The sequence below is a fragment of the Electrona antarctica genome (genome assembly GCF_951216825.1).
Source record: "Electrona antarctica genome assembly, chromosome: 4".
NCBI classification, from domain to species: domain Eukaryota; kingdom Metazoa; phylum Chordata; class Actinopteri; order Myctophiformes; family Myctophidae; genus Electrona; species Electrona antarctica.
The window spans coordinates 38,060,081-38,073,036 of record NC_136809.1 but is presented as its reverse complement, the minus strand read 5'-3'; the positions used below and the strand labels follow the sequence as shown (position 1 = coordinate 38,073,036).

Sequence of the window (12,956 nt, the reverse complement as noted above, 5' to 3'; positions counted from 1 at the left end):
TACAGAAAACCAAGCCCAAAGTCGATTATAATAATAAGCCGACATGGCAACGCTGGCAGTAGTACGTCAGCATGCAAACAGCTTTACGTTAGGAGTTGTTTTTCGAGTTGCGCCCGCCCTCAGCCCGAGCTCTCGTCCAATGGGAGGCAAGGAACGTAGGCTGTCAATCATGTGTTCCGTTGATTTGATTGGTCCACAATCCGACGCCATAACGTTTACATCACTTTACGGCAAGCAACAAGCAAGGATTCAGTTCAGAAAGAAAGCAGCACCGAAGCAGAGAGAGATCAAACCTGGTTCTTATTATTCATTTCAGGTAGAAATGCGCTCGTATTTATAATTATATCAATGTAATATTAATTATAATTTTTAACATTTTGTTAAAATAATGGTGTGTGCGTGTGTGTGTGTGTGTGTGTGTGCGTGCGCGCGCGTGGCACTTGTTAACGACGCGGATATACATTGTTAAACTGCTTTTATTAATTAATAAGTGAATTGCGCAATACAATGTTTTAAATTAAAAAATAGCCGATCTACAAGTTCACACGTCAAGGCGTTTTTTATGCGTTGATTAATTGAATACCATATTAGTCAGAAATGTAAATGGGAATCCATTCTGGTCCTAGTCCTGACTCCTATGTACTCAATGCATCAACATAGCATACTACACAAAATAATACAATTCATGTCATCATCAACAATACAAACACTATATACATGTACAACAAGAGATGGGGAAAATACATCTCCTTGAGTCCTTGTAGTCTCCTGATTTTGTTTTCCAGGCCAGTTTATAAAGAGGCCAGTGGAAAGTGATACACTTACACATCCTTTATGGATGTTCAGGGCATTCCACATTTTGGTGGCGGAGTAGTAGAATGAGTCTTTCCCATTTTGTTCTAAATTTGAGGTGTATGTGGATGCTTCATCCTCAGCCCTCACATTCAGAACAGTAAAACACATTGTGTTATGATGTAATATAATGTTTATTAATTTTTGATCTGAACAGCCTGTCAAGATGATTGAGGTGGTCTGCAACGATCGTCTGGGGAAGAAGGTCCGGGTCAAGTGCAAGTATCCTTCAATAAAGCCAACTGTAAATGAATTAACTAGAAACATGTTTAAAATTGTCTTAACTTACTGCAGTGCACGCTGTAAGTTTGAAGTCCTCTCTCGACGGAGAGAGGTAACTGCAACCGTTAACAGCCAGCCAGGTTTTGAACTCGGGTCCTAGAGGGAAATCCCTGGTTGACCATGGGAGATTAGATAATGGGCTTCAGGCAATACTATTTGTCAACAAGGAGGTTTGTCTACCATACAAGTTGGTTTTATTTATTAAATATGTCCTGGACTGTAGCTTCAAGTGTTGGTTACATTACTGTATGCCTGTTTTGTCATGTGAGCACAACCACGCTTCTTCCTTAACCACCGTTCAATCAGCTCTGAGGACACTATCGGAGATCTGAAGAAACTCATCGCTGCCCAGACAGGGACACGGTGGGACAAAATTGTACTGAAGAAATGGTGAGTTCGTTGGTTGTATTTGGATTCAAGTTCTCAGTCTCCACGACTGATTTGAGTCATTTGGATTCCACAGTAGCCAGCATGTCTTCTATGGCGTTGTGCAGTGAAATTAAATAGCTCTCAATGTGTCACAGAGATTGTAGATTGGCTATTTTCGATTGACAGCGTGAAACGGAGAAGTTCAATCCAACCATTATTATATATTATTTTAAAGATATTTGAAAACTACTGTGATGGTACACAGTAAAGAGAGACGGGGAGTGAGTGACACACAGCAAAGTCGTCAGACTTGGGAATCGAACCCACAACTTTACACTTCAGTTTGTTTACATCTGCAGCAGGCATGTTGTGACCATGTGCTTCCTCTGTGTTTTCTCTCCAGGTACACCATATTCAAGGATCACGTTACACTGGGTGACTGTATCCTTTATGATGACAGTTGTATATGAACACTTCTTCCATCGTCACTGTCAGTTCATGTTAATTAGGATATTGTTGCTGTTGGGCAGAAACCTCTTATCCATATTTGAACTGTGATTTTGTTTTTTAAATGAATGCCCTACTACAGTGACAGTCTCACACAAAAGCATCAACATGAGCTTGTGGATCTGTTACTTTTGATGCTTTTGAATTTGAATCTTGAAAATTAAGAGTTTTGGCCATACAGTATGCGGTTTCCACTCGACAGAGACGATATCTTTGATGTACTGTTATTTAATTGGCAATTAAATGCAAGTCTATGGCCTTTAGGTAGGGGATACCTAGCCTGGTAAAACCACTCCCCCTGCTGGACAACATTTCATCTCCCCTCAGGCAGAATGAAAATCTGGCGAGGGGGAGGTTTACCCAGGCTAGGGGATACCTACAGCATTGTTGGACACACTCCCTTGTAGTAGCCTTATAAACTTTAATAATACTCATTTATACCGGCATCAATACGTGATGTCATCTGTTCATATTTTTTGCATGACTGTTATGCAAGGAATTATATTATAATCGATTCATTGACATAAAACAAAAACACGCTAATACTTTCTGTTCATGTGTTGTACTTTGTTGGAAAAACTATTTTTGAAGTGTTGTACTTAACGGTGGTTTGCACAGATGAAATCCATGATGGCATGAACCTGGAGCTGTATTACCAATAAACCAACAGAGGACCACAAGGAGACGATGCTACAGGACACATGATGCAAACACACACACACACAATGTTTTGAGAAAAAAATGCCCACGATACCATTGTAAAGGAGGAGTAAGGATGGAGGATATATTGTGTGTCTGTCTAATTTTCTATGGAACAGATGACATACAGACAGACACACATGATGTATTGGTCTGCACTCTGCATAGATCTTAAAGCGATGGCTATGAAATATTAGCATCAGCTCTCATGATGTTGATGACGTGCTTGAATACATATGTTTTGTTTTGATATTGTTTTATTTGTTTTGGAATTAAAAGAAGATATTTATATACCTTCAAGTTTGTCTTGTCTTTATCGCTTTGTCTTGTCATTTACTTGGACAGTTACACCATTTTAGAGGTGTAACTGTCAAGTTAAGACTGTTAATTTAGATTGTCTAAAGACGAGGGTATCTAAACCTTTCAGGTCGTGACCCCCCCTCCCCAACCCCAATTTTCAAAGGTTTTGCCTCTTATGTAATATTTGACAATTTAGCCAATGTTTGACAATTTTTATAGTATAGTTTGTTGGTTACATTTGACACAGACATAGTAATGGTCTTATTAGTTAATTTATTTCCTTTTTAGAGGTATTAAAAAGTCCTTAAACTGTTTTTTTACTGGAACCCCTTTTGGTGTTCTTGTTGCTATGTACAGTATATTAGCATAACATTTTTGTAATTTAATATGACATTTTTCAGAGTATTTAGAAGGCGATTTTAGAATCAGCCTCAGTCCTAAATGGGTTTTAAATGGTCACTTTAGAAATGTGCAGATACTGATACCCTGTACACTTATACTGTATATTGGTTTGTTTACTGTCAAGTGAGAAAATGTTGCACATTAAGCTACCGGTAATCATCTTGGGACCCCCCAAAATTATTTGGGGACCCCCAATTTGGGAACCACTGGTCTACAGCAACATCCATTTTGAATGTGTGAACTGATAACATTCTTCCACAGCATGGAGTAGTACATATAGTCTGTTAATACCATCAGGTCAGTAGTGGCTGTTTAATTTTTTGGCAGTAAAACTACCTATTGTATTACCGTACATTTGGAAGTTGGAAAGTGAAGAAGACTTTGGTGAACAAAAGGCATACAATTAAACAAAATGTCCTTCTGTATACATTGAGCTGTTGCTACTTGCTAGTAGTGAACATGAATATCTCACAACAGTAGAGTAGAACAGTTGAAGTGGGATAACGCGTGATGGGCTATCATGATTGTGTATATCATCTCTGTCGGATGGAAACCTCATGTCAAACGTATTTTCAGGATACAAAAGTAGCAGATCTACAAGCTCAAAACACGTCGTTCTGAGCTGCTTTTCAAGCTTGTATATCTGCTACTTTTGATGCTTTTATGTCACGCTGTAGTATGATAAAGTAGGGCATTCGTTTATGAAAAAACTAAAAGTTAAAATATGGAGATAAGAGGTTTCTGCCCGACAGCAATGATATATTTGGACAGCTGATGGATACAGGGAGGACTATTTTGTTGTGTGGACCAACACTGCCCAAATGATTGACACTGATGTGGTCATGTGAGGAAAATCTGCTACAAAATAATGACTTTAATCCATTTAAACCCTATAAATACTGTAGCTTGTTGACTGGAGTCCCCATATCTGTGAGTTAGATCTTATTTAGATTTTTTCCTGGAAATAAAAACGTCTGGGTTTCAGAGGCTATAGTTTGATCTCTTCTGGTTAATACCGGCTGTGCAGGCTAGATTCACTTAAGGTACAATATGCAAGAGAATGGAATGCAAGCTGATATACAGGTACAGTATAATGACTCGAGTCATTTCTTGTTTTTATTTGAATCCTGAAAAGTAACAGTTTTGGACATATGAGATTTACACCCGACAAAGACGATATGCCTGAATGCCTTACACATAACTGGACTTGTGTACTGTATATACAGTATATATACATATGCCTCCTCTGCAGTCATGTCAGCAGTAATCAGAATAGTCCTCATCAACGTAGTTGGCTGGAAAAAGACCCACCTGGAAAACAAAAATATTCACATTTCACATTTTTCACAGAATCAGTTTTATGGTTCTATTCACCGGGAGGCGCGAGCCTGAATGGCTTGGTTCCAGGCTTAAAATAACAAATATAAATATTTTCGGAAATCTCTATGAGAAAAATGGGTTTTCGACTTGTGGAACCACAAAATGGCGGCCACTGCGTGTGTGTGTATGTGCAATGTGCATCCTTCTCACCCGTCCGTACACCTCTCCCTTCCACCATCCTTTGGGAGCCTTCTTGGAGAGGATCTTAATGGTGTCTCCCTCGCGCAGAGACAGCTCCGTTCGGTCCCTGGCTGAGAAGTCGTACCTAGCCCTCGTCACGCCAAACATCTTGGCACTGCCCCCTGCACCTACAGGATTCAGTAGGCTATAATACAGTATGTTCAGACTCATATTAATTTTTGATAGTTGTCGAATTAAAAAAGAAAAAAAGGCCTTCTAGAAGAGGTTGAGTAAATGTTTGGAACTGGACTATTTAACTGTAACATCATTCTAGGGTGCTGAATGAGAAAAACACGGTTCCCAAGCTAAACTATTTGTTTTTAACATTCTAATTTGCATATAAAAATGGCTACCAATTTTGAAAAAAATCTTCAATAACTGTAACAAGGCAAGCAGAACTGACAGTGTCTATATCTATATTTTTAATGGTAGCCTACTCCTAAATATGCAAATTAGAGGCCACCATTACAGAAGACTGTTGAGTGCTCAAAGAGGTCCCCCTTACAGTACGTTTTAACAGCGGGCGACAGCCAGACGAATTTTCCGGAAATGCATTATTTGTCTATGGGACCCGGCGACTACCGGCGATAGCAGGCGATGGTCGAAAAGTGGGCGGGGCAACGTCGCCCGAAAATATAAAAATAATTCATCTTTTTGGGCGTTGACGGGCGATTGGGCGATGTGTCTGCCGATGCTCGCGTTAAAACGTACAGTTTTTTTCCAACTAATCTGTATTTTTGGCATCCCTAGGATGTCTAAAAACAGATTTTGATTATCCATGATGTAAAGAACATGGGTTAAAATTAAAGACTTGCATGGTGAGTGTGTGTTGTTGGGAGCCATGCTGATCTGTTCAGGCTGCTTGTACGGCGTCTGCAGGGTGGTGTCCACCTCTTTGAAGTATTCCTTCAGCGAGTTCTGCTGGTAGAACGCTATCATCTCCTAGAAGACCAGAGAAGCCAGGAAGATCAGAGCAGTTTTTTTCTCTTCAACTCTTTTGTACACATAGTGTTTGTATTTGTTTGATCAAAAGAGCAACATTTCTGGCAAGTTTTCTGACAGTGTGACCCTGTGACCCAGTGACCCTTCTTTGTTTTTCAAAGATACCCTTTTATGTATTTGTTTGATGACATGTATTATTGTGTTAATTTATTATGCTATGTTGATGAATTGAGTACCTAGGATCACAATGGAAACAAGTCCCCAGCGCACTGTCTCTTTGACTATCATAAATATCAAGCCAATTGATATTTGCTTAACCCTGTCATCTACAAAGAGCCATGCCAAACTAGCAAAGTGTGTTGGAATTATAGGTGGTCATGGGCTTAAGACTGATCAGTCTGTTTTGAGAGGTCTGAAGCTTAGAGAACCCAGAGGTGCAAGCATAATCAATCAAGACACACTTACGATGATTCCCTTGAAGGCCTTCTTGTCGTTGATGCGGAAGAGTCCCTCAGTAGAGGTGATCTTAATGTGTCTGATGTCCATGTTGAACCTGAAGGTTCACAAGTTAACGTCCGTTTGAGTGAGACACAAGACAAACAATGAACAAGCTGATATATAGGAGAGGTTCTCATACATTTTCATATCAAGGACCCCCACATTGATATGTATACTCGGCCGCTGACCCCCATCCAAAAAGATCTTGTACCAGGGACCACCAGAACAGAATATTTGTGTTAAAAAATGTCATAGAGCACCGAAGTCTGACATCACTGCCACTAGAGGGGGCGCTATCCCCCTGTGTCACAGAGTTATTTTTTTGTATTGGAATTCCCATAGGCAAATCTTAGATTGTGTCATATAAGTAGTGTGTTCCAAAAATAAACAAATCACCCCCAAGGACCCATAGGGGTCCCTGGACCCCACTTGGAGAACCACATATAGTTGTAGGCGTCAGAATTGTGCACACGAAACTAGAGGTACATACAAGCTCAGAGCCACGGTGTTCAATCCTGTAGAAATCAGGCATAACAAGTTACCGGTAGTGCTCTAAGCCTTAAGGCCATAAGGTAGTGGCAGCCCAGATCTTATTTCCTATCCAGATTGGAATGGAATTCTATGCAGTCTGAGCCAAGGATATGGTTGCTGTCGGGCAGAAACGTCCTATCTTCATGGTTTAACTTTTGGTGTTTTTTCTGTGAATTACCACCCTACTTGATCATACAGAGACCATTTGTGCTTAAAATCTGATTGTGATTGGCTCACTTGAGGCTGATGGCGAACTCTCCGCCTTCTTTCTGTCGGACCAGGAAGGTTCCGTCGGAGCGCGATATCAGGAGGTTCTTGGCAGCTGTGCGGTCCATGTTCCCAGCAAACCTAGGAGCACAGGGGGGACAATAATGTCTCGTATCTTAGTTGGAACTTAAAACTTAAAGATGTAATGCTGTGAACTTAACCCCTATCCAAACCTTGATGCTGAGTGCCAAGCAGGGAGGCAAAAAACATTTTTATAGTCTTTGGTACGACTCGACTGGGAATCATTATCATATTGACCTTCCAATCTCAGGGCGGACGTACACTCTGACAACAAGTTGACTGAATTGTAATGTGAAAGGTAGTGGCGTAGTGCCTATTGTTTTTGTGTGAACATGCTTATAATACTGTTGATACCTACCAGAGGAAGCCAGTCAGTTTGGGCGTCGACCTCTAAGGGGAGATCACAGTGAGGGTAAAGGTTAAAGGTCAAAATCAGGTGTACAATATAAACCACAAACCCCATACCCGAGGTGGGGTTGGCAAAAGGGCCTTTCTGTGTGGAGTTTGCATGTTCTCCCCGTGTCCCCTAGGGTAGGTATACCCCTCACAAAAAACATGCAGTAATCCTGGTCTCTAAACTGCCTCCACCTGGCCGGCTGGGGCGCCTGATGGAGGGGAAAGGAACTGGTTGGAGTAACGTGTTCCTTCCACACGCTACATCCAACCAGGGAAACTCCCCCCCTGTCCGTTGCTCCCCCACCAGATTGGCAGAGGAAGTGTAGCGTCCAGGATTACATTAGATAATTGACACTGGGTGAAAAAATGGGTTACAAAAAAAAGCAGGTTTACAATACTACCTGGAGAGGTTCATCTTACCAAGTAAGGCCTTAATGTTGAAATATAGAGATGCAAGGTTTCTGACAGCTACAATATGTATGCAGATTCATCTTCAGTACTTTTACAGTGTGAATCTTTGGTATAGGGTGAATCAATAGTAGCCTACTGTACTTACGGAGACGAAGGGCTGTACTTTATTGGATGGAAACCATCCCATCTGGCCACTTGTCACATTTCTGCCCTGAGTGACATACAACCAATCATAAAACGTCAGCAAAGAGAAAAACTATGATTTTGTCAAAATCCTTTGAAAATATCAGATCTACACGTTACATTACAAAACGCTGTGAGCTTGTTGATGATCTGCTATTTTCCAATAGACAAAGTATAAAATATGGCTTACTTGCTTTAATGTATGTTTTGTAATAATCATCTGAATCTAAAAAGTAACTTGTAAAAAAAAAAAGTCAAATAACTGTAGTGGAGTAGAAGTATAAAGTATTGAAAAATTGTACGTAGTTACTTTCCACCACTGTCCAAAAGGACAAAAGGACTAGATGAGAAAAAGAGAGAGATGCAGAGACAGACGGGAGGGAAAGTTCGAAACTGAAAGACGTGAGCGCTGCTGCGCCTACGAACATATGCGCTAACCACATTTACATTTCCTGTCCCAGCCAAGTCAGCAATTTAGAAATTATGATATAATTTGTGCCTGCCAAGTCTATGGACTTTAATGTTTGTTTAGGGTAATGACAACATAAGCTGATACATCTTGTAATACTTTATTTCATTTTTCATGGACATGCCCCCAAAAACGGGGCGTCCCTCGCTTCACATCAGTGTCAATGAATCAATTAACCACTTAAGCACTATTTTATAGTCTTACACACCAGTATCAGGCAAGAATAGAGAAGATATGTAAGCTTTACTCTAGCGCCACCATTGGGCCAAGCTTTCATATGAGCTCATTTGGGAGAATTTTAGGTATTTGGACCCCCACGAGGGGTCCAAATGACCCTAAGTCTTTAACTCTGAGAGTGTATATACATTTCCATTTGTGCATTTTGCGAGTTACAACAGAGGATAGTTTGGGGTCTCAGAGAGTAAAAAACTAAACCTTACAAATGGGAGTCAACGTCATCAAATGAAATGGAACACTGTTCTAGTGAAAATAGATCTACAGCTATTTTCAATATGTTTTTTTTTCTTAAAAAAACAAAACAAAACCTTTTAGCTTATATGCCATCAATCAATTATTGTATTTATTAAATAATCAATATATATTTATTTTACCTCCCACCACAGCAGCTCAACCTCTGCCTTCGTCAGCTCAATGATGTCACCCGGGGAGAGATGAAGAGGTTGGCCGAACGCTACGGGAGGCGGAGGCAAACCGTAGTAATCCTGACTTGCTTCCATTTTAGGAAGACCTGAGAGAGAGAGAGAGAGAGAGAGTACATCACAGATGACAAGAATAGGTGGGGAGAGAAATAGAGAGAGTTAATGCAATAGCTTGACAAACAAACAAAATAGCTAAAGATGGATTCAAAATGTGCTTGTTTTGTGCTACAAAATCCTCACCTATATTTAAATGAGGAGAAGACCTCTGTGTCTTACTCTGCAGGAAGCAAAGGAGAGAAGCAGTGTGTCACATTCGCTGATTTAATAAACAATAGGGTGAATGCCTTCACTGGACCATTCTCACATGTCACTGCAGGAATGGGCGGACCAAATAGGAGAAGTTCCCAGCTCAATTGTTTTTGAGGGGCAATATCCCCTCCTATGTCCAGCTTTTGGTGTATGTGCACAAACACAATGTTTGTGTCCTACACAATTATACACAAAAATTAAATCCCATTGACAATGAATGGACAATTTGAGTGTGCGTGTAAACACAAACATTGCATAGCACAAACATTGAAGAGGACGGTGAGGATGCAAATTGGCCGGAATGAGATGATGTATGATGATAAGAGCGCCACTCACTTCACACGCGCGCTCTGCTTGCGCACTAGTAGGCCATTTATGGCCTACTTGTGTGCAACGTGCATGTAGGCACTCAACAGAGTGCAGTTCTAGTTATGTCCCTTTTATGCTCATATATGGAGTTATTTATCAGGCATACCCAAATATAGAGTATATGCAGATGTCAGAAAATCATTGTGATATCAAAACTCAATATTTGGAGATCTAGGGGTAAATGTACAAAAAAGTAAAAGTACTAAATCTTTTCCAAATTGGTCAAACCCCAAATAAAAAAACAAAACAAATGTTTTTTGAGTAGTCAAAGTATAAAAATAGGGATTGAGTGGTTTATGCATATTTTGTAACAAAAATGTAAATCTGCAAAGTCACTAGTGACTAAAGGTCGGTGTCAAATAATCGTAGAGAGTGTAATAATATTTGCCTCTTAGACAAGTACTGTAGTACAGTATAAAATATTGAAATATTTAAAGATTCAATTGAATTAAAGACAAGTGTACTTGGTTACTTATTTCCACCACTGGAGCAAGCAATACAATACTCAATGCTGTGCTCACCTTCTTCACAGTGCCTGAGTGATCTGAAAACAAAACAACAACTGTTAGGATAACAAGCTAACTGCCTCAAACAATTACCTCCAACAAACGCACACACACACACACGAATACATGCAGGCAGGCAGGCAGGCACGCACGCATGCATGCAGATGCACGCACACACATACGCAGTTTACGCACACATGCATGCACGCACTACACGCATATCACATGTTACTTGGCCGATATATCGGCCAAACTGCTACTGTATATATCGCTCTGGCTCCACATATAATGCACAACAATTAAAACACACATACTGTATATAACAAAACACCAACCTGAGTTGCGTCCACAGGTGGGCACCCTGCCTAAACATTCTTTATGGGCGGCCATTCGACAGCGGGTACAGCGGTAGCCCTGGAAAAACGTCCCTCTGGGGAAGAGAGGGTTTAGTTTTAAGTTGATTTTGGCTATGTTTAACCAATTAATCCCTATATACTTTCCTGTATGACTAATAGTGAATATAGCCGTTTTAATGACAGCCACTGCTCCTAATAGTTAGGATGGGTAAAATGAAGGTCTCATTTTACGTATGTACAAATTATAACGCAACAACTAAAAGGACACAGTTATTATGTCAATAACATAATGACATGCCCAGGTTGAAAGTGAATGTGAGAGGGTGGTGAAGACACTGTGCAGCGCTAGCCTCGTGGAGCGATACTAATAGGGCAATATGCATTGCAAAGGCAGATAATAATATAATAATAATAAACTTTATTTATAAAGCGCTTTTCGAAAACAATGTTTACAAACCAGATGAAGGCTGGCCACACGGGGCTAGTGCAGCAAGGAGAGGAGAGGAGAGGAGAGGAGAGGAGAGGAGGAGAGGAGAGGAGACATTGTATACCACTACCTGAGCAGCATACAGCAGGCTCTGCAGGAAGTGGTCTCCTCAAAGCAGAACATCTGAAAGTCGTGGTAGTTGGCTGTGCAGTTGTCTGGACACATGTTTGACCTACGGCACCAACGTACAATACCACAACCGTTGGTACATACAAATAAGTCAAACTCTCTACGTTTTTGTAAGAAAGGCAGTAGTAAACAAGGAATTGTTTGTGCACTGTGCATGTGTGTTTCTTACACAGCCATCTCAAATTGCTCCAGCCATTTCTTCTTAAGCTCTCTGGTTTTGAAGAATAAATCGTACCCACATCTTCCATGGGAGTCTAATAAGAGGAACACATGGGTCCACTGTGCGCACACACACACACACACACACACACACACACACACACACACACACACACACACACACACACACACACACACACACACACACACACACACACACACACACACACACAGATTTTGGAACAATGTAGTGATTAACAATTGAAAAAAACTAGACTAAAAGGTTAGGGAGGGACTAGTGGAGAAGACATCCAGTAGCAAAAGACAAACAATTTTATGTTTGGTTTCACTCAGGTGTTGCACTCTGAAAGTAACAGATCCTAGATCTGCTATTGTCAGCATGCAACCACGTGTAAAATCAGGCATTACGCCAAAATACATTTTTGTGGACAAAATCAACTGTAGATTTAGGAGAGGAGAGGAGAGGAGAGGAGAGGAGAGGAGAGGAGAGGAGAGGAGAGACCTTCTTATTGTCCTTCTCTCCTGTGGTCTCATCTCGTAGTTCATAGTTCTGCAGTTCAATGGTGTCCTTCAGCTCAAACGTCTCTCCGCCTTTCTTCTTACACACTAGCATGGCCTTGTCAAAGAGGAACACATACCTGATACACACGCACATGCACACGCAAACACACACATTATTTTATTTGGATCTGCACAAAAAGCACAATACATATTAATAGTCAAACACTGATCACACAGCACATGCACACACACGCAACATGCATATGCCACACGTGCATGCATACACACCCAGAATTCACAACTTGGCATCTCTATTTTGGGCATGCCGTTATAGGCAAAAAAACCTCTCTAAAACAGCCTAGGCCTAAGTGAATAATGCTTAATTCATACACGTCAAATGCCAGATCTTATGATGGTGGTGTGATGGTGATATATATTTTAAAGGGGCAGTTTTGAAGTTGCTTGATTCAGTATTTAGATATTTGATATTCAAACAACACGCACGCACGCACGCACGCACGCACGCGCGCACACACACACACACACACACACACACACACACACACACACACACACACACACACACACCTGTCTTGTTTCGACTTTTTCTCAAAGCTGCTGATCTTCAACTCTCCGTCGATCTTGGGTCGACCGTACAGAGCCAGAGACTGGGTCTGGACATGCAGGACAGGACACAGGATGGGGTGTCAGATATAGTAGTAGTACCTATAGTAACTAGTACTACCTGGTACTAGGCCTACTCTTTTGGAG

General features: G+C 40.8%; 2 protein-coding genes across 3 annotated transcripts in view; one reads left to right on the top strand and one right to left on the bottom strand.

Annotated features, from left to right (window-relative positions):
• Nucleotides 1-218: 218 nt before the first annotated feature.
• On the top strand, nucleotides 219-3,009 carry ubl5 (ubiquitin like 5). Its single transcript, XM_079499372.1, has 5 exons — nucleotides 219-316; nucleotides 1,010-1,074; nucleotides 1,441-1,524; nucleotides 1,907-1,944; nucleotides 2,629-3,009. The coding sequence occupies exons 2-5, from the start codon at nucleotides 1,019-1,021 to the stop codon at nucleotides 2,670-2,672; spliced, it is 222 nt and encodes a 73-aa protein (XP_079355498.1). The 5' UTR covers nucleotides 219-316; nucleotides 1,010-1,018; the 3' UTR covers nucleotides 2,673-3,009.
• Nucleotides 3,010-4,323: 1,314 nt separating this feature from the next.
• Nucleotides 4,324-12,956, bottom strand: part of vav1 (vav guanine nucleotide exchange factor 1) — a 41,430-nt gene continuing 32,797 nt past the window's right edge. For both annotated transcript variants that reach the window (XM_079498510.1, XM_079498511.1), the window contains 15 exons: nucleotides 12,774-12,859; nucleotides 12,187-12,322; nucleotides 11,674-11,783; nucleotides 11,446-11,547; nucleotides 10,868-10,962; nucleotides 10,548-10,570; nucleotides 9,589-9,625; nucleotides 9,301-9,437; nucleotides 8,183-8,248; nucleotides 7,589-7,620; nucleotides 7,180-7,290; nucleotides 6,379-6,466; nucleotides 5,787-5,913; nucleotides 4,942-5,099; nucleotides 4,324-4,722 (listed from right to left, as the gene is read on the bottom strand). In XM_079498510.1, the coding sequence (XP_079354636.1) occupies nucleotides 4,669-4,722; nucleotides 4,942-5,099; nucleotides 5,787-5,913; nucleotides 6,379-6,466; nucleotides 7,180-7,290; nucleotides 7,589-7,620; nucleotides 8,183-8,248; nucleotides 9,301-9,437; nucleotides 9,589-9,625; nucleotides 10,548-10,570; nucleotides 10,868-10,962; nucleotides 11,446-11,547; nucleotides 11,674-11,783; nucleotides 12,187-12,322; nucleotides 12,774-12,859 (1,362 nt within the window). In that variant the 3' untranslated portion in view covers nucleotides 4,324-4,668. The remainder of the gene's footprint in view (nucleotides 4,723-4,941; nucleotides 5,100-5,786; nucleotides 5,914-6,378; nucleotides 6,467-7,179; nucleotides 7,291-7,588; nucleotides 7,621-8,182; nucleotides 8,249-9,300; nucleotides 9,438-9,588; nucleotides 9,626-10,547; nucleotides 10,571-10,867; nucleotides 10,963-11,445; nucleotides 11,548-11,673; nucleotides 11,784-12,186; nucleotides 12,323-12,773; nucleotides 12,860-12,956) is intronic.

Excerpts from the sequence above, each read along its gene's own strand:
- ubl5 (XM_079499372.1), top strand. The coding sequence starts at position 1,019 with ATGATTGAGGTGGTCTGCAACGATCGTCTGGGGAAGAAGGTCCGGGTC. Across the intron at positions 1,525-1,906 it reads AAAATTGTACTGAAGAAATG|GTACACCATATTCAAGGATC; the intron begins GTGAGTTCGTTG and ends TTTTCTCTCCAG. Across the intron at positions 1,945-2,628 it reads TCACGTTACACTGGGTGACT|ATGAAATCCATGATGGCATG; the intron begins GTATCCTTTATG and ends TGGTTTGCACAG.